The sequence below is a fragment of the Mustela nigripes genome, chromosome 12 (genome assembly GCF_022355385.1).
Source record: "Mustela nigripes isolate SB6536 chromosome 12, MUSNIG.SB6536, whole genome shotgun sequence".
NCBI classification, from domain to species: Eukaryota; Metazoa; Chordata; class Mammalia; order Carnivora; family Mustelidae; genus Mustela; species Mustela nigripes.
The window spans coordinates 28,953,008-28,978,885 of record NC_081568.1 but is presented as its reverse complement, the minus strand read 5'-3'; the positions used below and the strand labels follow the sequence as shown (position 1 = coordinate 28,978,885).

The following is a 25,878-nucleotide window of genomic DNA, read 5'->3' as shown; positions in this document are numbered from 1 at the left end:
TTAAGTTTTTTTTTTTTTTAAGATTTTATTTATTTATTTATTTGACAGACCGAGATCACAGTAGGCAGAGAGGCAGGCAGAGAGAGAGGAGGAAGCAGGCTCCCCACTGAGCAGAGAGCCCCATGTGGGGCTCAATCCCAGGACCCTGAGATCATGACCTGAGCCGAAGGCAGAGGCTTAACCCACTGAGCTACCCAGGCACCCCAGTAATTAAGTTTTTAAGGAGTCAAGTTATATGTGGATTTTTGACTGCATGAGGATTAAACCCCCAACCCTCTTGTTTTTCAAGAGTCAACTGTAGTGGATATATTAGAAAGTTGCTTATTTTAGTTCTCTAACAGATTTCTAATAGTGTATGAAACGCTTTTAATTCTCTTACAGAACAGATTCATCCAGTTCTGTCTTTTGAACTTCTTTAACAGAGACTGAACAGGGTGTTTAGTATTTAGAAATCTTGCTGAAATAGAATAACATAGCATAGCCTTACTTTAGAAGAATTCTCCATTATTATAATTTATCTCATTGCTATTTGTTGGAAACAAAGGCCAATAAAGTTGTCTTAAAATAGGCACGTCAAGGGGGAAATGGTGGCTTGTTGGCTCAGTAGGTTAAGCAACTGCCTTTGGCTCGGGTCATGATCTCAGGGTCCTGGGATCTAGCCCACACTGGACTCCTTGCACAGCAGGGAGTCTGCTTCTCCCCCTCTCTCTGCGCCTTCTCTTGCTTTTGCACTCACTCACTCACTCTCAAATAAATAAATAAAATAGTTTTTCAAAAAAACTAGGCAAGTCAGTTGTAATGCCTGTTTTTCATGGATTTGCAATGAGTTTTGTTACTGAGATGGCAAATATTATTGCTGAAACGGAATGAATATAAACCAAAATAATCTAAATGTGATTTAATATATTCTTTTCTTTTTAGACAGTGATCAATTTATTTGGATATAGTAATGGCTGCTCCCTTATTTAGTTTTTGAAATCAGTTTGCTTAGAAAACCTTTGAATATCTGCTGTGTCATCTCCAAACAATCATTTTATTTAAAAAGACCAAAAACTTACTTTGATCTTTAATTTTTAGTCCTATATAGACATTTTTTGTTAGGGTTTAATTAAAGATTAGTTTGGAAAAGAAATGTTCATAATACTATTGTTTCACATTTAATGACGATCAACAGGAATTCATACTACCCATCTTAATTTAAACATTTTTTTAACCCATACTTTCTCTAGTTTTAATTCCATTCTGGATCATTAAGTTTAGTAAAAAAAAAAAAAAATACTCCTAGTATAACTCATGAGACTATTGTTGTAGGTTTCAAAGTCAGGTGCTTGCAAGGACCAGGCAAGTCAGATAAACGTGTGAACTATTCTAGGTGGTAACACCATAGGGAGAGGACCGTGGCTGACTAGAGGTTACATCTCCTTTAATAAGACAAGGGCATTCACTTGAGCCCTTTGCTGATAACAAATTTGTCTGGTGGCTAAGGAGTAGAGAGTGATAGGCTTTATGGTTTAAATTTCTTGAAAACTTCCAGAAGGCCTTTAGAAGAAAAAGATGAGATAAAAATATTCAAATTGTAGATATCTGATTTGATTTTTTATTAAGTGTATTATATATATATATATGTGTGCTTCCACCTAGTGCACAGATCGCTGCATTTAAAGATGAATCTTCCTCGGTTCCACCTTTTGTATCAAATGGAGTCAGTGTTGCTTCACAAACACCTGTGCCACCACTGCAGCAGACCCAGAGAAATGAACCCAGGGTACAGTTGCCAGATTCTTCGGATTCTGTTAGGCAGATGCTCCAAGATGAAATGTTTAAATTAGTTCAGGTAAGCACCTCTCCCTATAAACAAGTAAATTGCATGTGTGACATATATATATAAGGATTTTAAATACAAACAAACTTCCAGAAATGGCCAAGTTGAAATGAAATTGCTGGCTTGGTTTCTCTGCTTTGGGCACTCTTCCTTTGTTATTCAGAGGTTCCTAACTCAAGGGCCTAGGGTCCAGGCTGAGCTACCTACTTCTCAAAGTGACTTCTTACACCTGTTCTCTTTGGGATGCAGCACTGCTCAGGAAAGTCAGGAGGGTGACAGTCAAACCAGATCAGCGGACTGTAGCTCAGAGGTAGCCAAAAATTTTTTTAACACAATCTGTCACGTCATATTTCTTATCTTCAAACTGAACTTTGGCTTGGTTTGAAATTGTCAGCTGCATTTAAAGTACTGTTCGCTTTGAATTTTTTCATCTTTTTCTCAATTGGTTATCCTTCATCACCAATTTTAAGTTATTTCCCTTTTCTATTTTATTTCTTAAACATTAATTTCCCTCAAACTTAATCCTCATTCATGTATTCTACACTCACTTTCATATCCTTTTATGTGGTATAATATACCATTTTTATATTGATGCTTGGCACTAATTTTCTCTTTCAACTAAGTGCCCTGATGAGAATACTTTTTCAGCATGTCTCACTGTCTCATGAAACTTACTGAAACTGATTTTATCTTGATTTTTCCCCGTCCCTTCTTACCCTTTTCCATTTAGTAGCATTAACTATTCTACCAGCTTAAAATTTTGGAAGCATTTCTGAAACTTCTTTTTTCTTTTTTAACCAAGGGACTTTGCTGGTAGCTGCCCTGTATTTTTAACAAATTCTCTGAATAATTCTGATGCACACAAAGAATTGAGAATCACTGTCTTAGAAACATCTTTGCCTTTTTTCCCTACTCTATCCAGTGTTGTTCTGTGCCCTCCTGATTCTTCTGCCCATACTGTCAGTATAGCACTTGCTATTTCTATAGCTAAGCCAGCTTTAGAGTCAGAACTTCATACCTCCACTGTCTTATAGATGAATTTCCTAAGACATTCTTCTTCAGAATGTTTTAAAATATTCAGTAAATTTCAAGTACCAATTTGTATAATATGAAATCAGTCTTCTTTTCAAAATACAGAGTAAAAGGAAATACACTAAAAATCTCAGTATTAGTTATCTTTGAAGATAAGATAATAAGTGATTTTTATATTCTTTTTTGTGCTTTTTTTTTCATAATTAAAGGGAACTTACATTTTATTTTAACCTGCAGTGTTTTTCCACTGGTATGTTTTATTAAGTGCAAATTCTTCTGTTGTGTTTGAAAGACCCACCACCATCTTTTACATTCCCTCTTTTCCCATCGTACTGTCGTTAAGTCCCGTGGTTCTCAAAGTGTGGTCTCTGGATCTGTAGCATCAGCATCACTTAGACGACAGAAATGTAAATCCTCAGACCTCATCCCAGACCTATTAAAATCAGAAACTCTGGGGATAGGGTTCAGCAAAGAGTGCTTTCACAAGTCCTCCAGGTGATTCTGATTGCATGCTCAAGTTTGCAAACTCCTGTACTTGTCTGTCCTCTCTTCACAGCTGTATTAATTTCCTGTTCCGTCTGAACCAGTGTTTATGCTAGTGGCTCCCATGCTCTTCCACACACTGAAACACCCTGTCGTCTTAAAAAAAATATTAATCCTGGCTTCCATCCCCAGATATTCTGATTTTATTGGTCTGGGTGTGCTCTGGCCAAGGGGATTTCTAAATGCTTCTCAGGTGATTCTAGCGTGCCCCAGTTTGTCAAGCACTGGTAAATGCCTTTGCCTTTCACCTCATCAGCATTACCAGGGGAATTCCTCACTCTTCACCTGTTTGCCAATCTTTCCTTTTTTTCTTTCCTGAAAACCTGATCACAACACACTCATTTTAGGACTTCTTTGATTGTCATTACATTTAATCAGATCACTCCATTATGATCTCTGTGATGTTTATGTAAACTGCTTTATAGATAGTCCCAAGTCTCATTATGAGTCTATATTTCCAGTTGACAGCTCCTTGAAAAAGGGAAGGTATTCTTTTTCTTCTTCTTCTTCTTCTTCTTCTTTTTTTTTTTTTTCCAAAAAAAAAATCTCCTAGTTCTGCTTCCTGGGTCTGACATATATTATGGAAGTATGACTGTTAATGGGATACTCAGATGATAGTTGTTGATTCTTTAGATTTTTTCACTACACTTTCAAATATTTAATTTTTATTTTATTCTAGCTGCAACAGATCAACTTCATGAGCCTAATGCAAATAGTAGGATCACCGTTTACTAACTTCCCAGATATACATCAACATCTACAGCAGCCTCAGCCTGTGCCTTTGGTGGGAAGTCAAGTATCAAATCCTACAAGAGGGAGTAATGATGCTGATGACACCAGTAGAAATTTTAAGGAGAGCTCTTTTATTAAACCACAGTCCAGGGGAGAGGACACCACAGAGCCTGGCAAGAAGAGTCCACATTGCCATAAAGGAATTGTGCAGTCTGATCAAGATAGTAATGGAAATTTACAGGTAATACATTTTAAAGATATCATTAAAGTTGTTCTAGTAGTTCAGTTGTTGGCTTTTTGTTATTTGAGCAAATGATTTTTTGGCAGTTACTGTGTTCTACCACCTCCAAAACATATTGAACATCATGTACAAAATACGAAGTTTGTAATGTATTCTAAATTTATGGGACACCTTTGGCTCAGGTCATGATCATGGGGTTCTGGGATTGAGCCCCGAGTTGGGCTCTCTGCTCAGCAGGGAGCCTGCTTCTCCCTCTCTGTCTTCCTGCTTCTCTACCTACTTGTGATCTTTTCCTCTGTCAAGTAAATAAATAAAATCTTAAAAAATTATAAATAAACTTGTGTAATAGCTTTTTTTTCTCTTCCAGAATGTACCACATGAGAGTGTTCCTTTATGTCAGTTAGAAGACCTGCCTCCCAATACAGGATTAACTCCAGCATCTCAAATCTTACCAGCAACTGCGCTGTCTCCAGCTCCTGCTGGAAATACTCCCTTCTACCTTCTGTCTCCATCTTCTCCCATTCCGAAGACACCTAGACTTATCCCAGCTGCAAAAAGTTTCAGACCTGGTGATGGTTTTCCTTTGCTTCAGTTTCAGTCGAAGCATGAATTTAAGTCCCTTTCCTTCCATACAGGAAGAGTTCCACAAGTTCCCTTCAGGCTCCTGCCACAGCCAAGAGAGGCATGGGGATTATCTGATTCCTTCCAGCCTCCTTTGCCACAGAGAACAATGCACACCACTTCCGTGTCCCATTTGAATTTAAGCCACTGTAATACTGAAGCCATAAAAAAAGCAGTTGAGCAGAAGAAATGGGCAGAACCTATAATTACAGAAATCCCTAAGCATGTGAACTTAGATCAGTGTGTTGGACAAGAAAACTTGACACCTCAACAGGACTCTTCAGTATTTATAAAACCAGGAAAACTACTTGATATTAAGCCAGGGCCCCTTGAGATATCTCCACAGAATTCCTTTGGACTTCCATTATTGCACCTGCAACTTAAACCTCCTTATATAGTTTCCTCTGCCTCAAGAGCATCAGGAACAATCCCCTCAATACCAACCAGAACTGGAGGAGAAGAAAGAAGATACCCAAGACTGTCATTACTTCATTCCTGCCTATCCCCAGAAAATATGGTAATGATTTTTGCAGAGTGATGCAAAAGTAGTCCTGCATTTTTCATACCACAAATACTATACATGAGATGAAAAGCTCTTACACCTTTCTTTTTAAAGAACAATGCTTCTAAAAAATTAAAAATAAATAGAAAATGTTTTTGTTATTGGAAATAACATAAAATTCAGTTTAAAATGGTAATTAGGTATTTTAAAGATTTTAGGTCTATTTTGTACAGCAATGCTAGAATTTATGAGGCTTTTTCATAGTAGTATTTCTTCTGTGCAGAGAAGAAATAAGAAGTAAAACAAAATGACCAGTATTCTTGTTCATATGGGTCAGGGTATGTATGTGTCTATTGAGAGAAAGGGAGGGGGCGTGTGTAAGTGTGCACACATGCATGTTTCTAGTAATTGTGATATGATTGCCTTCAAATCTGTTATACTTTAAAACTGCTAAATAGACCCCAGATCTATGAATGGTTGTGTATATTTAAATAATGGTATATTTTTAAAGTACTTAAAAAACCCACAGAATCCTCTTTAAAGTTGTAAGCTTTGGTTTATGAAATTCATATTATTTAGGCTCTAATCTTGTAAGTCAGTATTACCATCTTAGGAAGGTAATTGAATAATTAATGCTGTGGTACACTTTTGATTTTAAGATTTGAAGATGGTACGGGGGAAAGAAATGGTCATTCTTGAAAGGAAGTACTTATAATGCCTTCTTTTATTCTGAACATACTATGAACAGAAAAGAAAAGATTAAAGGTGTGGGAAAGTAGTAGACTTTTTGAGATGGCTTGGGAGAAATTTTCTTATTAGGACGGTATAATGAAGCCCTAAGTTACATTACCGGACATCAGTACTTATTAACATGCTGCTAATCTGTTCCATGCATAATCTCCACTTCTCTGTATACTTCCTATTTGAAAGAATTTTAAGTCAAATGGCAGAAATTATATATTTTATTTATAATTATAAGGAAGATTTTTTTTAATATAGAAAAGAAGAAGATTAGGACTTGTCGCTTAGTTTCTGAACTAAGATGACCCATTTGACATTTCTAACCCTCTAAAATCATTTATTCTTCAAGCTTTGGATATTCATCGTACTGGGCCAAATTAATTTGTTATCTTGATGTGTTCTATCTCTTGCACATTTTAATTTAATTTAAACAAATGTTTTCTCAATTTTTATTAACGTATTATGTAATTGAGGTTTGTAATCTTAAATTATTATGCTTTATTTCTTATAGTACAAAACCCCACAACTTATTCCCCTTGAAAACCTCCTTGCATTCAAACAAAGCCAAGAGAAACTAACACATAATTTATTTGAACGAGGCGATTCTGGACACCTTCAGCTACTAAATGTCAAAATAGAACCATCTGAAATGAGACAAGGAAAGGACAGTAAAAAAAGGCAAGTTTTAAGTGAAATTTTATTTGTGAATATCACTTACCTGCAAGTGTCTTATTAGTTAAAATATCCTAGTTATAAAGGTGAAAGTTACCTGGTTCAGCCTCCCAGCCTATACACAATTGCATATTCAATTTTCTTATCAAGTGTCATGCATTTAAACACATATTCTGGGGCATTCTGGGGCGCCTGGGTGGCTCAGTGAATGAAGCCTCTGCCTTCGGCTTAGGTCACGATCTCAGCGTCCTGGAATTGAGCCCCACGTCGGGCTCTCTGCTCAGTCGGAGCCTGCTTCACCCTCTCTCTCTCTGCCTGCTGCTCTGCCTACATGTGATCTCTCTTTCTGTCAAATAAATAAATAAATAAATAAAATCTTTAAAAAAATAAACACATATTCTGATTAGGAAAATTCCTGTACTGTGAGGGAGAAATATTATTTTTTACATTTTATTAAGGAATCCTTCACTGGAATCCATAGGCTGGAAGATTCTTTTACATTTTTCTTTTTTTTTCTTTTTAAAATTTTATTTATTTACTTGACAGACAGAGATCACAAGCAGGCAGAGAGGCAAGCAGAGAGAGAGGAAGGGAAGCAGGCTTGCCACTGAGCAGAGAGCCCGATGTGAGGCTTGATCCCAGGATCCTGGGATTATGACCTGAGCCAAAGGCAGAGTTATTAACCCACTGAGGCACCCAGGCACTCCTCTTTTACATTTTTCTATAACATTATAAGCAGTTTTCTTTTTGTAGGACAAATATTTGGTATCTCATACAATAAATAGTCCATGTACTACCTAATGCACTAAAATATTATTATTCATCTTACCATATCCTCCAGATTCTTACAAAAGAAGCAGAAGGGTAAATGTTGTGAATTGTTTTAGGGCACTAAGAAACATCCATGTAAAAAGTAAGGCTGTGACTTCTTTTTTTTTTTTTAAGATTTATTTATTTATTTATTTGACAGAAAGAGAGAGAGAAATCACAAGTAGGCAGAGAAGCAGGCAGAGAGGGGGAAGCAGGCTCCCTGATGAGCAGAGAGCCTGATACAGAGCTTGATCCTGGGACCCTGAGGTCATGACTGGAGCCAAAGGCAGAGGCTTAACTCACTGAGTCACCTGGTGCCCCAAGGCTGTGACTTTTCTTTTTCTTTTTTAAAAATTTTTATTTTTTAAATTTCAGTGTACCAGAATTCATTGTTAAAGCACCACACCCAGTGCTCTATGCAATATGTGCCTTCCACAATACCCGCCACCAGGCTCATCCCCTCCAAATCCCCTATCTCCCCCATCCCCCATCCCCTATCTCCCCTCCAAAACTTTCAGTTAATTCCTCAGAGTCCACTGTCTCTCATGATTCATCTCCCCCTCCAGTTTCCCCCAACTCCCTTCTTCTCTCCATCTCCCCATGTCCTCCGTATTATTCCTTATGCTCCACAAATAAGTGAAACCATATGATAATTGACTCTCTCTGCTTGACGTATTTCACTCAGCATAATCTCTTCCAGTCCTGTCTATGTTGATACAAAAGTTGGGTATTCATCCTTTCTGATGGAGGCATAGTACTCCATAGTATATGGACCACATCTTCTTTATCCATTCATCCGTTGAAGGGCATCTTGGTTCTTTCCACAGTTTGGCAACCGTGGCCATTGCTGCTATAAATATTGGGGTACAGATAGCCCTTCTTTTCACGACATCTGTATCTTTGGGGTAAATACCTAGTAGTGCAATTGCAGGGTCATAGGGAAGCTCTATTTTTAATTTCTTGAGGAATCTCCACACTGTTCTCCAAAGTGGCTCACCAACTTGCATTCCCACCAACAGTGTAAGAGGGTTCCCCTTTCTCCACATCCCCTCCAACACATGTTGTTTCCTTTCTTGCTAACTTTGGTCATTCTAACTGGTGTAAGGTGATATCTCAATGTGGTTTTAATTTGAATCTCCCTGATGGCTAGTGATGATGACCATTTTTTCATGTGTCTGATAGCCATTTGTATGTCTTCATTGGAGAAGTGTCTGTTCATGTCTTCTGCCCATTTTTTGACATGATTATTTGTTTTGTGTGTGTTGAGTTTGAGAAGTTCTTTATAGATCCTGGATATCAGCTTTTTGTCTGTGCTGTCATTTGCAAATATCTTCTCCCATTCTGTGGGTTGCCTCTTTGTTTTGTTGACTTGTTTCCTTTGCTGTGCAGAAGCTTTTGATCTTGATGAAGTCCCAAAAGTTCATCTTCACTTTTGTTTCCTTTGCATTTGGAGACATATCTTGAAAGAAGTTGCTGTAGCTGATATTGAAGAGGTTACTGCCTATGTTCTCCTCTATGATTCTGATGGATTCCTGTCTCATGTTGAGGTCTTTTATCCGTTTCGAGTTTATCTTTGTGTATGATGTAAGAGAATGGTTGAGTTTCATTCTTCTATAGATAACTGTCCAATTTTCACAGCACCATTTATTGAAGAGACTTGTCTTTTTTCCACTGTGTATTTTTTCCTGCTTTGTTGAAGATTAGTTGACCGTATCTGGGCTCTCTACTCTGTTCCACTGGTCTATGTGTCTGTTTTTGTGCCAGCACCATGCTGTGTTAGTGATCACAGCTTTGTAGTAAAGCTTGAAATCAGGCAACGTGATGCCCCCAGTTTTGTTTTTCTTTTTTTTTAAATTTTTATTTATTTTAAAATTTCTTTTCAGTGTTCCAGAATTCATTGTATATGCACCACACCCAGTGTTCCATGCAATACGTGCCCTCCATAATACCTACCACCAGGCTCATTCAACCTTCTACCCCCCACCCCTCTAAAACCCTCAGATTGTTTTTCAGTGTCCACAGTCTCTCATGGTTTGCCTCCCCCTCTGATTTCCCCCAACTCCCTTCTCCTCTCCATCTCCTCATGTCCTCCATGTTATTCCTTATGCTCCACAAATAAGTGAAGCCATATGAAAATTGACTGACTCTGCTTGACTTATTTCACTCAGCATAATCTCCTCCAGTACCGTTTGTTTTTCTTTTTCAACATTTCCTTAACAATTCGGGGTCTCTTCTGATTCCATACAAATTTTACGATTGTTTGCTCCAGCTCTTTGAAAAAAGCCGGTAGAATTTAGGTATAGACATTTTAACCATGTTTATTCTTCTGATCCATGAGCATGGAATGGTATTCCATCTTTCTGTGTTCTTCGATTTCTTTCATGAGTGTTCTGTAATTCCTCAAGTACAGAACCTTTACCTCTTTGGTTAGGTTTATTCCCAGGTATCTTATGCCTCTTGGTGCTATAATAAATGGAATCGATTCTCTAATTTCCCTTTCTGTATTTTCATTGTTATTGTATAAGAAAGCAACTGATTTCTGTGCATTGATTTTGTATCCTGCCACATTACTGAATTGCTGTATGAGTTCTAGTCCTTTGGGAGTGGAGTCTTTTGGGTTTTCCATATAAAGTATCATGTTATCTGTGAAGATAGAGAGTTTGACTTCTTCATTGCCAATCTGAATACCTTTTATTTCTCTTTGTTGTCTGATTGCTGTTGCTAGGACTTCTAACACTATGTTGAACAAGAGTGGTGAGAGTGGACATTTTTGTCATGTTCCTGATCTCAGAGGGAAGGCTGTCAGTTTTTCCCCCATTGAGGATGATCTTCAAAGTATAGGAATAGAGGGAACATTCCTTAACTTCATAAAATCTATCTATGAAAAGGCTGTGACTTCTGATGAAGAGCATTTATAGTGTTTTACCCATAATGGGTATTCAAAGATGTATTGACTGGTAGATTACTACGGAGTCTAGCAAAAATAGTGTAAGAATTTCGCATTTAGGGGCACCTGTGTGGCTCAGCCAGTTGGGCATCTGCCTTCAGCTCAGCTTAGGATGCCAGGATCCTGGGATCGAGTCCTGCCCCTTGCCCAGGGGGAGGGAGTCAGACCTTCTTGCTCAGCAGGAGGTCTGTTTCTCCCTCTGCCCCTCCCCTTTCTCATATTATCTCTCCCTCTTTCTCAAATAAACAAAATCTTTTTTAAAAAAATATTTTATTTATTTATTTGATAGAGAGAAAGAGTTCACAAGTAGGCAGAGAGGCAGGCAGAGGGCAGGGGAAGCAAGCTTACTGCTGAGCAGAGAGCCCGATGTGGGGCTCGATCCCAGGACCCACTCAGCCACCCAGGCGCCTGGCAAATAAATAAAATCTTAAAAAATAATAATAATGATTTCACATTTACAGGCCCTAAAGTCTACTACCAGTGCTCTCTTTCCAGAAGTGTTTCCTCCTTGCATCTTTGTCAGGTATTCCCTCATCAAAATAAGTCTTCTCCTTAGCTTTTTGGGCCCTCTTTCCTTCTTGCTGGGTTTTTGCTGAGGTGACTTAAGTGTACTTAACTTCTTCAAAAGGGTGATTGGAGACATCCTGTAGGGCTTCTGGGGGCAGGTCAGAGTCTCCAGAAAGGAGCATTTGAAAATTACTTAACAGGTGTGACTCTGACCTGAGATTCCAGTGACTAACACAGAAAAAGTCAGTTTGCTAGTAGAGGAACTAAAAATAACTTTCATGTGTCCCTGACATTTGCTTCTATTTGCTTGAATACTACCAAAGGATCTTGCTCATTTAATTATATGCCATAGAATAATTTATTGCCATAATTTTGATAACCCTCTCCCTATATAGCATAATATAAGTGAAAAACTGTTACTAAAATAGTAACATGTTTTATTCTTTTTAACAGACAAAGACGACGAGCTGAGAAAGAGCTGCAAGAAAAAAGATCAGAGAAACTGAAGAGAAAACCAAGGGTGGCTTTCCAACCAGAGGGTTCCCTTGTGAATGATAATGATTCAGAAATAGTTATGAAACCCAAGGTACAGAAACAGTATTATACATGCCTCTCTGGTCTGCCTGTACATAGAGTTGGAAATGTCTTTGTGGTTTATCTAGTCTTCTGATTGCTGGAAGCTTCCAATTATGACCAGGAGAATCTTCACATCATTAAGTACATAAGCCCTGTTGCATTCCTCTTTGGAATAGTGGACATATAGTTGCAAATGTGAAAAGTTTTTGATTTACCTGCCTGTGTGACATTTTTATGTTTGAAATCACTCCTTGCTTTTTTTGTGACTTCTTAATACATGTCATACAGGTTCTTTGGGTTGCTCCTATTATAGTTTGACCCTTTTTCAATCCCTCCAGCATTTCCCACACACAGGTCTGTTAAGTAACCTATATATTGAAATCAGATCTTTTCAAACATTGCTTCTAAGTTTGGTGACTGTTTACATATTTTTGTGACAGATTAAACACTAACAGTTTTGTTTATAAGGATTTTTTTAAAAAGATTTTTTAATTTATTTGACAGACAGAGAGCATTAGCAGGCGGTGGGGGGGGGCGGGTGGGAAGCAGGGAGCCCAATGCGGGACTCGATCCCAGGACCCCAGGATCATGACCTGAGCCGAAGGCAGCGGCTCAACCCACTTAACCACCCAGGCGCCCTGTTTATAAGGATTTTTTAAAAGCATACTGTTGTGAGCCTCAAAGGCATGTCTGGAGGCATTTGCTACCATTGTTGAGTCCCTGAGCAGTTTTGATACAGTGGGGGGACTATTTGAGTGTTAGAGCTGCTCTGCAGCGGAGAAGAGCACACTGTAATTTAGTGACTGCATTAAGTTAGTAATGTTCTTTTTTATTGCTTGGTTTATGAGTTTTGTGAACTTCTTAGTGAAGTTACTTTGATAGAGTAAATAAATATTTATTGAATGGATTCAAGCCTATACATAAACATTCGACAATCCTTTTAGCTATTTAATTTTTTTTCAAAGTAATGATTGTCTTTGAGTTACAATCATAGAATGATCATTTGGGGATTCATTTAGGAGCAAGAACATCCTGGTTCCCAGACTTTGGATGACTTCGATATTCCTTTTGGTATGTATAATCATGATTAATGTAGTGTCTCAGTTCAAAGTTAAAATCAGTTTTCTAGAATTATGTATGTAAAAATGAGGCTAAATTATTTTAATTTTATCTTCAACAAAATAGAGTGTGTGTGTATGTGTGTGTGTGTGTTTTGATGTGTTATCTGGTAGCGCAGTGGTTGAAACTATGGCCCACAGGCCATGCCTGTTTTTGTAAATCAAAAAAAAATTTTATAAAGATTTTATTTATTTATTTGACACAGAGAGAGATCACAAGTAGGCAGAGAGGCAGGCTCCCCACTGAGCAGAGAGCCCGATATGGGACTTTCCCCAGGACCCTGAGATCATGACCTGAGCCAAAGGCAGAGGCTTTAACCCACTGAGCCACCCAGGCGGCCCCAGCTCTTAAATTTTTTTGATGACACTCAAATACACATCTACCCTCTCTCATCATTCTTTTCTACTTTCATCTTAGATTTAGCATGTCCAAATTTTATTTTTTTTTAAAGATTTTATTTATTTATTAGAGAGGGAGCGAGCCTGAGCAGTGGGGAAGTGGGGGCCAGAGGGGCAGAGAGAGAGAGAGGGAGAAGCAGGGTTCCCACTGAGCAGGGAGCCGTCAGGGGTCGTCTCTGTTCCAGGACCCTGGGATCATTACCTGAACCAAAGGCAGACATTTAACCGACTGAGCCACCCAGGCATCCCCCACCCCCACCACCTTCCTTGATGCCACTGCCCTGCATAAAGCCTCTGTATGCCTAAACCAAGCAGTTTTTTCCCTAACTGACCTGCTTAGCTTGTACCTCTCAGCTTCCTAACCCATCTGGTATTCTTTCCCATTCACTTGTCTTAAAACCACTTTCTCGGGATGCCTGGGTGGCTCAGTGGGTTAAGCCGCTGCCTTCACCTTAGGTCATGATCCCGGGGTCATGGGATCGAGTCCCACATTGGGCTCCTTGCTTGGCAGGGAATCTGCTTCTCTCGCTGCCTCTGCCTGCCTCTCTGTCTGCTTGTGTATACTCGCTTGCTCTCTCTCTCTCTTTCTGGCAAATAAATAAAATCTTTAAAAAAAACAAAACAAAACAAAAAACCACTTTCTTTTTCATTCTTAACAGTGTTTTGTTTCGAGTTTTTGCTTTGTGGAGGTAGTACATGTTCACTGGAGAAAATATAAATCAGGAATAGGAAGAATAATAAACTCTTCCCCCCACCCAGAAAAACTCCCATGATTTCTCTGTCTAGAGGTGGCCAGTGTTTTCTTCCAAGGTTTATTTTTTAAATATCTCCACTCATATATATCTGTAAATACATATATATGTAGTTAAATACTCTTATATAAATGTTTTATTTATTTTTATTTAATATAATGTAATGTTATATATTTAATAATATTTAATATGTATTTAATAATTATATTTTAGTAAATATATGATTAATATGTGTATGTGTCATTTCAAACAACAGTAATTCTCCAATTCTCTGACACCAATTCAGTTCTGACAATAACCTGGAGTTAACACCAATCCCACAGATTAATGGCTCAGTCTCAAAAGACCACTTCAGATATAAGCTACAAATGGGGTCCCCATACACCTGCACATTTGCCCAGTCAACTACACACTCAGGGATTCCCATGACTCACCCTCCAGGTTCACTAATTTGCTACAGTGATTCCAGAATTCAGAGAAGTGCTTCACTTATGATTATACTTTTATTATAAGGGATACAATTCAGGAATAGCCAAATGGAAGAGACGCATAAAGGAAGGTATGGGGGTTGAGGGCACAGTCTTTCCACACCCTCTCTGGGTACGCCACATACCCAGCACATCCCCTTGCTCATCAACCCAGAAGCCCCCTTAACCTCATTGTTTCAGGATTTTTATTGACATTTCATTATATAGGCATGATTGATTGCATCATTAGCCATTGATGATTGAACTGCATCTCCAGCTGCTCTCCATTCCCCAGAGGTAGGGTTGGGGTGAGGCTGATGATGGTTCTGACCCTCTGACCATGTGGTTTTTTACCTCTGGTGACCAGCACCTATCCTGAAGCTATCTAGGGGCCTTTCAAGAGTCACCTCATTAAGCATAAATTCAGATATGATCAAAAGGGTCATAACATGAATAATGACAGGAATTTACTCAGGAAATTCCAAAGATTTAAGGAACTCTGTGCTTACAACCAAGGATGAAGACCAAATATATATATATATATAATTATACTATAATGTGCCATAATTGATAACCTCTTATGCTACTTTGTTGTCCTTCATGGTCTCCCAGGAAAATTCACATCTAAACCCAAACTCCCATAATAGACTTTGGACTTTGATTCTATTTGCGGCTAAACTTTTCTACCTAAGTGGAAATTACCTCAAGGGCAGCATGTGCTGTCCGAATTTGCTGTCTGTTCCCCAACAGCTGCTTTGTTCTCTCATTCTCCATCCCCACTGGTGTCACCACCAACTCAACACCAAAACATAGGTTATCTGAATTCTGCCTTCTCCCACCTTCTCATCTAGACAATAACCAGATCTTGTCTGTTTTACTTCCACTGAAATTTGTAAATTTATCACCTCTCCTCCATTTTCACCATTACTGAAGTTCTGATCTGAACTGTGACAGCAGCCTCATCTGTCTGGAGCCACTTGAATCTGTATTCCATATACTGGCAGGGATGGTTTTTCTTGACCATCAACCTGACCATATCATTTTCTTGTTTAACATTTTCTACTGGATCTTCGTCAGCCAGAAGAACATTTAGTTTTCTAGGTTGGACATACAGAATTCTCCACAATTTTGGTTTGGGTTTCACTGAGCTGCCTTTGGGAGTTCACATAGACAGCACCTCATTCAGAAATTCCATTTTTATAACATCTTGGCACCCCATGCCTTACCTCTCTTGAGTTAGGTGCTCTGCTATTGGACTCTGCTATTGGCTTCTCAGTGATTGCTTTCAATGTTTTGTTGTTATGTTTAAGAAATGCTACAAGAGGATATTAATACTTCAGCTGGATTGCACTTTATGGCCTCTGTGAGAAAGAAAGCTGTAGAATGTCAGGATGCAAGTACAAATACAGACCCAGGTAAAATGCTATTTTACCTTAATTTTAAAAGTCATATGTTTTGTGCAATATTTAACATATCTAGACTTTTTATTCAAAATAATGATTTAATATGAATTTTAGTTAAGTGATAATAGTTACTCCTCCCAAGTTCTTATCCTCAACCTTGGTATATACTTCACAAATTTTAAACTTTAAGTTGAATTTATGATAATTTAATTAAAACATAATAGAAATTTTTGTTCAAAATACCATGGACTACATCCATGTTTTAAATTTGGGTTCTCTATGCCATTAATTGCCTTCACTGGGATTTCATGCCTAAGACCAAGAAGCCTGGAGCTATGGCTGTTGAAGTTATTTAGGAAGGGGACTAGATTGGGTTGGTATGGGAAGGGCATATGTAACTGTGTCCAAGAACAGAGGAAATAAAATTTGAAGGAACTGTTATTTGGAATTTTGCCTGACAGACTTCCTTATTCATGTAAGTGCTCTGACCTTTCTGTTGTAGAAATTCTTTTCTATGATATTTAGGAAACAGTTGCTTTCAACTATGTTCAGAACCTTCAAGTGCTTTTCTTAAATCTCTAATTTTATATTATTTAAAAATAGTATTTATTGATATGGTTTCAAAATAATATCATTATAGAAATTTGAATAATATAGCAAAGCTATGAAGAAGATGAAATTAACTATAATCATATCACTTAGAATTAATGTGTTTTTAAAAGATTTTAGGGGGTGGGGCAGAGGGAGAGGAACTCAAACAGACCCTATGCTGAGTGTGGAGCCCAGTGTGCAGCTTGATCCTTCGACCCCAAGATCACAGCCCATGCCAGAACCGAGAGTCAGATGCTTAACCAGCAGTTCCACCAGGCTACCCTAGAAGTAACAATTTGATGATTTTTCTTTCAGTCCTCTCTTGCATATTTTACATAATTGGTTTTTTTTTAAATGATTTTATTTATTTATTTGACAGACAGAGATCACAAGTAGGCGGAGAGGCAGGCAGAGAGAGAGAGTAGGGGAAACAGGCTCCCCGCTGAGCAGAGAGCCCTATGCAGGCTCTGGGATCCCAGGACCCTGGGATTATGACCTGAGCTGAAGGCAGAGGCTTTAACCCACAGGGCCACCCAGGCACCCCCATTTTACATAGTTTGATACAGTATATGGTGTCTTGCCTCACTATCCGTACTTTAATCTTCCAAATAGTATTCCTTTCTTCCCTGAGAATTTAACCCTTCATGGGTCCCAGTGTTTGCTTTTGCGTAGCAATCTTTGGATACTCTCTAGTTAGACTGTGTCTTTAACATATTGCATTATTTATTTACATAGTATAGTTTATACATATGTAGTATATATGTGTAGGTAGCATATACATTGTAGTACATACTTAACATTACAGTATAGTATTTATATTATACTCTCTACTTACCTTATAGTATATGTTTGCAATACTGTCAATATTTTATCTGATATGGTCAGTATTACATATGTACACAAACTAATTAGTTAAATGAATTTTAATTAAGTGATGTTTAAAATGCTTTATATTTAATTTATATATTAATATATTCAATTTATATTTAATAATCCTAGATGCATAGTTATTCAGACTTGTTTAATGTTTGGGAGTATTAAATGGGCTGGCCTGGGACACCTTTTTTCTGCCTTTAAAAAAGTCTCTTGGTATCTGTGCAGTACATTTATAAGAATGGATTGGATTTGGAAAACAAAATTTACCTATATTGTGTATCCTTTGCTTTCACTTTGATTTCTGCTTATGTCATACATTTCCCTGTGTCATCAAAAAGTACTTGGTAAGCATATTCCTTCTTCCAGTTGTGACATAAAATATTTACCTAATTTTTTAGTGTTCAGTGCATTAGGTGGTTTCCAGTATTTTTCTCCTATAAATAAGTTTTCAGTATCTTTCCACATGTGAGCCTTTGTTTTGGTTACCACTGTGATTTAACTAATTCTTTTATCTTTACCCATTTAATATGTCATAAAAAGGCATCTCATTATTTAGTTTTTGTTTTTATCTGAATGAGGTTAGCCTACAGAAGATGTTTTTGATGCAAATGGTGCATATGCATTTGAGAAACATTCTTATAAGAAAAAACCTTTGAGAAAGCCTTGGAGGTACTTTACTGTTAGATAGTTTTCAAGACTTGGCAGCCTGTTTGCCAGAAGTCTGTTATCATCCAGGTAATCAGGCCCAGGATGAACAATAATAAAATCATAAATTAGCACTAATTTTTAAAAATTAAATCTTTAAGTGGTCAATCTACTTTACTACCTTTAAACACAATATCTAAAAATCGCATTCATACATTTAATTTTTTCTGTTTGTGAAATTCTTTTTTGTTTTCTTTTTTTGCCTCAACTCTTACAACTGACTACAAGATAAAAAAGCTACTTCTGAAGAAGTTGTTTCTGAATGTGGTAAAAATCAACAAATCATTTCTTCCATATCAGGTGTGCTTTTTTTCTCTTTTTTTTTTTTTTTCCTGAGAATAACATTACTAATTAAAGACTGTTCTGATGACCAAACAAGAGTTACCACCATCCATAAAAAAGCAATAAAACCCATCAATTGATCGAATAGAGATAGAATGATAATTTAAGTATTTTCACTTTCCTCTTTTCTAGTTTCTGGGTTGTTACATGGTTTAAATTCAAGCCTTGGTACCGAGTTTCCAGTGTTCAATATAATAAGAAATTATATTTTGCATATGAAATTTGAAAGTAATGTTTTATTAAAAGTAAAATGCTAGGAAGTAAAACTAGAGTCCTAGTGAAGGGACTCTAGTTTGGAATATTGGTGAAGTTTAGTGGGGTAAAGTTTGGAGCCGATGACCCAAGAAAGAATTCTTGAAACATCGTTGGTGCAAAATGGTAGTTTAATAAAGCATGAGGACAGGACCCGTGGGCAGAAAGAGCTGCTGCCTCAGGGTTGTGAGAGGGGTGGCTTATTATATATTATGGGGTTGTGGGAGGTAAGGAAAAACTGAGGTCTTTTGTATGTTAAAGAAAATTCACAGGATACAGGAGGCCTTGCCACTGTCAAGTTAAAGTTGTTTTCCCTCTAGCAAGGCATTAATAGGAAGATAGTTGGGAACTTCCTGGAGGATCACTCTGCCTTCTTCCAGTATCTGTCAATGTGCTGCAGCTTATAAGGATGTTATATTCCTCCTGCAAGCTAGGCCATTGATAAAAATGCTTCATTTCTGTAAATTGCTAAGACATTTATAAACTGAGGGAGACTCAGTTCTTGCAGGATTGTGATCTCTACAAGTTAGCTATTTGTTTTTCCTTTCCTTAGCTTTAGGGTGGCCAAGAGTACATAAGGAATGTCACTTATATCCCATGGGGGGGGTGTTGTGGGGTGTCCGCTTCTGCTTTGTCCCCAGCTTTCCTTCTTTTCCCTCATCACTAGGGCAAAAGGCACAGAGACCATTTGCTGACGTATTGTGATAGGCTTCTTTAGTGTACTTTTGAATAAGAAGCTAATGACTTTTATAAAATTTAGATGTTAAACATTTTTTAATGTTTAATGGTAAAATTAAGCTATGGGCTCTGCGAATATACTAGAAACTACTGAATACTGAGTTGTGCCATTCTATTCTATTCTATTCTGTTTATTTTATTTCATGAAGGGTGCACACCCTAGCAGGGAAATGGGGAGGGGTAGAATGAGGGGGAGAGAGAGAATCTAAAGCAGCCTCCATGCCCAGCACGGAGCCTGATTTGGGGCTCCATCTCATGACCCAGAGAGCATAACCTTGTTGCGGAAGTTCGAAGGCATCGGAGAAGCTCAAGTAGCACACAGAGAACTGGGAGAACAACTGGGAGAGCTTTATTAACACCAGTGGGCTCAGTGAGATCACTCCCAAAGAATGAGTACCCAGCCTTTACTGGGACAGACATTTATAGGCAAACTAGGGATTTTAAAATGGTTTCGCACAGCTGATTGGCTCGGGGTCACAAGGTAGTTCTTAAAGCTATGCGGAAGTGACTTGGTAGAGAAGGTGGCCATTTTGGGCTTTTCCACCTCAACCTGAGCAGAAATCAAAAGTCAGTTGCTCAACAAACTGAGTCACCCAGGCACTCCTGAATTGTGCCCTTTTAAAGGGTCTAAATTATATCTCAATAAATCTGTTAAAACAAATGAGTAACAAGAAAAAACGTTGACAGTAAAAAAACAAATTAGTTATAGGTTAATTTCCTAAACAGGTTTTCTTGCAATCTCCTAAACAAACATGACTTAATATATCTGAAATGGAAATAGGAAATTACAGCATTTTCCTTTTTCTTTTTTTCCTTCTTTCTTCTCATGGGGCTTGAGATCACAACCCTGAGACCAAGACTTGAGCTGAAATCAATAGTCGAACACTTAACTGACTGAGCCACCTAGGAAATTAACAGCATTTTCTTGACATGACTTAGATACTTTATTATCCCCATGAATCATTCATATGAAAAAAGCAATAATCAGTCTCTATTCAACTATGAATTACTTTACAGTAAATTGTTTTTAGAATAGAATAGAATTTATTTATACCTGTGAAACTTCTTAGATTTTTTTTTAAAAGATTTTATTTCTAAGTAATCTCTTCACCCAAAGTGGGGCCCAAACTCAGAATCCTGAGATCAAGAGCCACACACTCCACAGACTGAGCTAGCTAGGCGCCTCCTACTTAGATTTTTAACAAAAAAAAATTTATGTTGCTTGTTGCTGACTTGTTATAAATGCTAATGACTTGGAGCTATTTACAGATTTTTTTTATATTCCTGATTTTTTAATTTTCTTAATTTTCAGAACATGAACCTTTGAATGTTCCTCAAGTGTTAGCTCCCGATGTATGTCTAAATCTCAAACTTCACACTGAAATATCAGAGGAACCTTCATCACCTTCACCGTCTGGTCTGGTACTAAATTTGATATTTCTATTCAGAGGTTATAATAATACATTTGCTAAAATTTATTATGGTCATCTGCATCATTTAATTGTATAGATGAAATGAGGCTAAAATGGCATCTATGTAGCTTTGTTGGAAAGATCAAAAAATTAAGATTTAAATACTATGCCCCAAAGTATTGTAAACTAAGACCATAACACATACTTCCTGCAGTTTTCCCTAAGTTAGGGAAATATATAAGCTCATATAAGCTCTTTTTGCCTTTAAAATTAATTATTATTATTATTATTATCATTTTATTTATTTATTTATTTTTTTACAAGAGTGGATGGTGCAGACTGGTTGTACAGAGTAAAAAGAATATAACCCTCTTTGATTTTACGTGTTTTGTTTCAGGTTAGAAACACTTACATAAATGTGATTGATATTAAAGCTGATGATCTACAGGAACTGCCTGTTAAAGAGGGACCTTCAAATGATACTATTACCAAACAGCCAAGTGATCACCTGGAGATCCCATCTTCTGCAGAGTTACATTATATGGCAGCTTCAGTTATAAATACTGTTCCCTTGCACACTGTTAAGACTGAAGGTAATAATTTTTTTGTTTTTAAGTAGATTAAAAACACTTTAAAAATTCTATAATATAACATTTTTACCCCTTATTAAGTCTCTTAGCTCTTTTCCTGCGAACCCACTATATCTTTGGATGTTTATATTCACATTTAGGAATGTTCTTTTGTGGGGGAGGGCAGAGGAGAAGGGAGAGAGAATCTTAAGCAGACTCCATGCCCAGCGTAGAGCCTGATGTGGGGCTTGATCTTACGACCCTGAGCCACAATCAAGAGTTGGAGGCTTAACTGAATGGGCTACCTGGTCCCCCTAGAAATGTTCTATTAATCTTCTAACTACCTTGTTTAGAATCAGTCTTTTTATGCTTTTCATATTCTTGATAGAGTCAGCCAATTCCACTATGGATTTATTTTTTAAATCTGCAAAAGTGTCTCCACCCTGTCTGGATGAAAGAAGCTGGAGAGCAGGCAGTACAGAGGTGAAGAACACTGGGATTGCCTCACCTATACCATCAGAATTACAGCAGGACAAAGGTGAATACCCTAAATATCTAACATGACTCTCGCCTTTTCTCCAAATTACTGATATATAGAAATGACTTCTAAAACTTGGTAATTGCAAAAGAAACCAGGAGAAGTTTTTTCCTTTGCTAAGAAGAGTGTGGTCAGATAGGTAAATTAGGTAGTGTCATGGTTCCAAAGCTGGGGCCCCTGGGTATTCTGCGAGGAGACTACAGATCTATTTGTACATAGGTCTTTTCTTAATTGAGGAGGCTAAAAATAAACATCCTATGGTATGTCATGAGTGCTTTGGTATTAAAAGGGAATTCTCATATTTAAAAAAAGTGGGTGATTCTAGAATAGCATGTAGAAAATACACAGGTATTTAGCCAACAGTAAAATATTATAAGTAAAATACTCAGTTTTAGAATTATAAATTAGGTTGCATTATTATAAAATATTTGCAAGATTTAGAAGAATATTTTTCCAAAACCTAAAGTTATTACATCCTATGAATGATTAGATTACTCTTCTTTTTGAAAAAGATTTTATTTATTCATTTGATATAGAGAGATATAGGGAAAGAGCTTGAGCAGGAGAAGAGGCAGAGGGAGAGGAAGAAGCAGACTCTTCTGAGCCAGGAGCCCAACACAGGGCTCTATCCCAGGATCTGAGATCATGACCTGAGCCGAAGGCAGATGGCCAAACATCTGAGCCACCCATGCGCCCCGAATAGATTAAGCTTAAAAAACCATCAGATTTCGGGGCACCTGGGTGGCTCAGTGGGTTAAGCTGCTGCCTTCGGCTCAGGTCATGATCTCGGGGTCCTGGGATCGAGTCCCGCATCGGGCTCTCTGCTCAGCAGGGAGCCTGCTTCCCTCTCTCTCTCTGCCTGCCTCTCCATCTACTTGTGATTTCTCTCTGTCAAATAAATAAATAAAATCTTTAAAAAAAAAAAAAAAAAAAAAAAAAACCATCAGATTTCTTCCAATTGAAAGCCAGTATGTCTTCTGGGATCCACAGGTCCTGGGAAGGATACCCAGCCTTGTGGTTTTCAGATGCTTGGGGTCAGAGTCCAGCCCTGTCTGCTAATTGTATATCAACAGTGGGCACTCAGGAGATGTGAAGGTGTAGGGAAGGGATGGGTAGCAGGGAAACCTCACCTTAGCATGTGTTAGGGCATGTCTGTTATAGCTGTGTATACCAATAAGTGTCAGAATTTCAGATTTTGAAGCCTTGGCCCATTCTCTTTCCTGTTATGGGGCTGTTTGGTGCATGGGTATTGAAGGGAGAATGTATGAAACTAACAAGTCTTTTAGGCTGGGAAAGTGTGTGGGAAATGAAAAGAGCTTGACTTCTAGATTGAAGTAGAACAGACCTGGTTTTTGGTCCCAACTCTGTCACTTTATAGTTTGGATACTTCTTGCAAGTATATTAACTTTATCTGGTCCTTACTTATATCTCTGTGGGACACAACCTCATAGAGTTGTCATGTGGGTTACAGCTAGCCAAATGCCTGTGGGCTCCCTGGGCTGTGCAGTCAGTTGAGCATCTGACTCTTGGTTTCGGCTCAGGTCATGATCTCAGGGTCATGGGATCGAGCCCTGTGTGGGGCTCTGCACTCAGTGCAGACTCTGCTTAAGACTCTCTTCATCTCCTGTCCCTGCTCCCCACGCTCACTCTCTTGTTCTCTCCCTTTATCTAAAATAAATAAATCTTTTAAAAAAATGCCTATGGGCTAGTTTCCCTTCATTTTCACACCAGTCAGCTTTTGAAATTCTGCCATATTGGAACCAGATCCAACTCTCTGTGACCCCTGAATATCTTTGGCCAGCATTTTAAGTGACCATAAGCTAGCTACAGGTTAATTTCCTCATTAGATCAAGTCTATTCAATGTTTTGGAAGATCATTCTCTAGGGAGACTGGTTACAAAAATATGTCAGTGTCCCTTATTAAAGAGAACAACTTTAAAATGCCAGTTTAAAAGGATGTGTTTCATATTTTGAAAATAAATTCCGTTATAGTATTTACATAATATACCATAAAGATTCAGAATCTTGTTACATAATAGAGTTGAATGGGATTTGTATTATAGAAAAAGGTTGGGAGAAGGAGGGACAGATTCCCTAGGTATTTAAAACAAAAGCAAGACAAATAATAAATTCCTACCTTTAGTGATACTTGCTCACCATTTTGAATGATAGCAGTTTCCTATTTTAGAAACTATCTCCAATAGGAATGCATTCAGCTATTAATAGCAAGCAGAGCTTTGCTGGCCAGAGGAAGAATTTTTCATCAGTGGAGCTCAGTATTTAACCCTTTTTTCCTTTTTTTTCTCCCCCTATTAGTCAGTGGGACTAGAGCAGATTCTCCAAAGAAAGGGAAGCTATTTTCATTATGTAGGTAGACCATTCTGGATTTTGAACATGTCCAGTTCTTTTGCCCAATTTCCTCCTTGAAGTTTGTATACAAAATTCTCTCCTGAGAATGACTAAGGGAGATACTTCAGGCTCCCGAAAACAGGAAGGACAGATGGTAAAGTACTGTGAGAGTCAAGCTGAAAAAGGTAAGGCCAGGCATACCTGACGAGCGTGATCAGTAGAGCATGTGACTCTTGATCTTGGAGTTGTGAGTTTGAGCCCCTTGGGTGTAGAGATTACTTAAAAAAAAAAAAAAAATGGTAAAGCCAGACCAGGTAGTGGAAAGTGATACAGTGGCCATTGCCTGCATCGCAGTTTGACATTATCCTGTCATGGGAAACCTCACACTAGACTGGGACTGAAAGGTAAGAAGCACTACCTACACTTGTTTAGTGAGTCACATTTTTCAGAGTATTTTATTGCACAATTCAGTCTTCACAAAGCCTCTCTAAGTTAGGTAGGTCAGGAATCATACTCCTCATTTGACCAACTAGTCAATAAACAATCAAGGACCAGATCTTGGAACTTAAGAAGAGTGTAATTAATATCGGGCTCTCTGCCTGGGCACTCACCTCGGGGAGGAAAGGAAGGCATAGAAGCAGAGGATTATGATACAGCATGGGAAGTGCTTTCGAGGTGGTATGGATGAGATTCTTGGGAAATGCAGCATCTACTCCATCTCTAGGGAGGATGGGACATTTATACCCATTTATTCCACTGAGACACCTCAGTGGAATCTTTTTTTTTTTTTTTAAGATTTTATTTATTATTTATTTGACAGAGAGAGATCACAAGTAGGCAGAGAGGCAGGCAGAGAGAGAGAGGAGGAAGCAGGCTCCCTGCTGAGCAGAGAGCCCGATGCGGGACTCGATCCCAGGACCCTGGGATCATGACCTGAGCTGAAGGCAGCAGCTTAACCCACTGAGCCACCCAGGCGCCCACCTCAGTGGAATCTTAAAGGGAAGTGGGATTTAGAGAAAGGTCACACAGAGTGAGAGACTAAATTGTGCAGTGATGTGGAGGTTCGATGGAGCCTGCAAAGGCTGAGAGAATTAAAGTTTGCTTGGAGGCAGTGAAGTGGTTTTGTTTGTTTGTTTAAGACAGCAAAAGATGAGCTAGAGAGGGAGACAGAGGAAAGACTGAATGGCATTGTCCTTATACTGAGGCCTTTGAACTTTTACAATGAGGTATTAGAGAAACACTGAAGAATTTGAGGTGGGAAAGGAACAAAATCAGATTTGTGTTTTAAAAGATCCGTGTGGGGGCCCCTGGGTGGCTAAGTGGGTTGGGCCGCTGCCTTCGGCTCGGGTCATGATCTCAGGGTCCTGGGATCGAGTCCCACATCGGGCTCTCTGCTCAGCAGGGATCCTGCTTCCTCCTCTCTCTCTGCCTGCCTCTCTGCCTACTTGTGGTCTCTCTCTGTCAAATAAATAAATAAAATCTTAAAAAAAAAATAAAAGATCCGTGTGGAAGGTGGACTAAATAAGGGTAAAATAAATTAGAGATAGAGATGTTGTTTGGGGTCCAGCTATTGTGAAAGCTTCAGCTAAGCAATGGTAATAGGAATGGAGATTTTGGTTGG

At 38.2% G+C, this 25,878-nt stretch overlaps 1 protein-coding gene across 1 annotated transcript in view; it reads left to right on the top strand.

Moving 5' to 3' along the window:
• The window catches only part of CPLANE1 (ciliogenesis and planar polarity effector complex subunit 1), a 138,771-nt gene that overhangs the window by 74,910 nt on the left and 37,983 nt on the right, over positions 1-25,878 (top strand). The window contains exons 31-41 of the mRNA XM_059416317.1: positions 1,642-1,834; positions 4,077-4,370; positions 4,738-5,508; positions 6,746-6,912; positions 11,624-11,756; positions 12,766-12,817; positions 15,793-15,897; positions 18,286-18,357; positions 20,702-20,811; positions 21,199-21,394; positions 21,759-21,908. Of these exons, the coding sequence (XP_059272300.1) occupies positions 1,642-1,834; positions 4,077-4,370; positions 4,738-5,508; positions 6,746-6,912; positions 11,624-11,756; positions 12,766-12,817; positions 15,793-15,897; positions 18,286-18,357; positions 20,702-20,811; positions 21,199-21,394; positions 21,759-21,908 (2,243 nt within the window). The remainder of the gene's footprint in view (positions 1-1,641; positions 1,835-4,076; positions 4,371-4,737; positions 5,509-6,745; positions 6,913-11,623; positions 11,757-12,765; positions 12,818-15,792; positions 15,898-18,285; positions 18,358-20,701; positions 20,812-21,198; positions 21,395-21,758; positions 21,909-25,878) is intronic.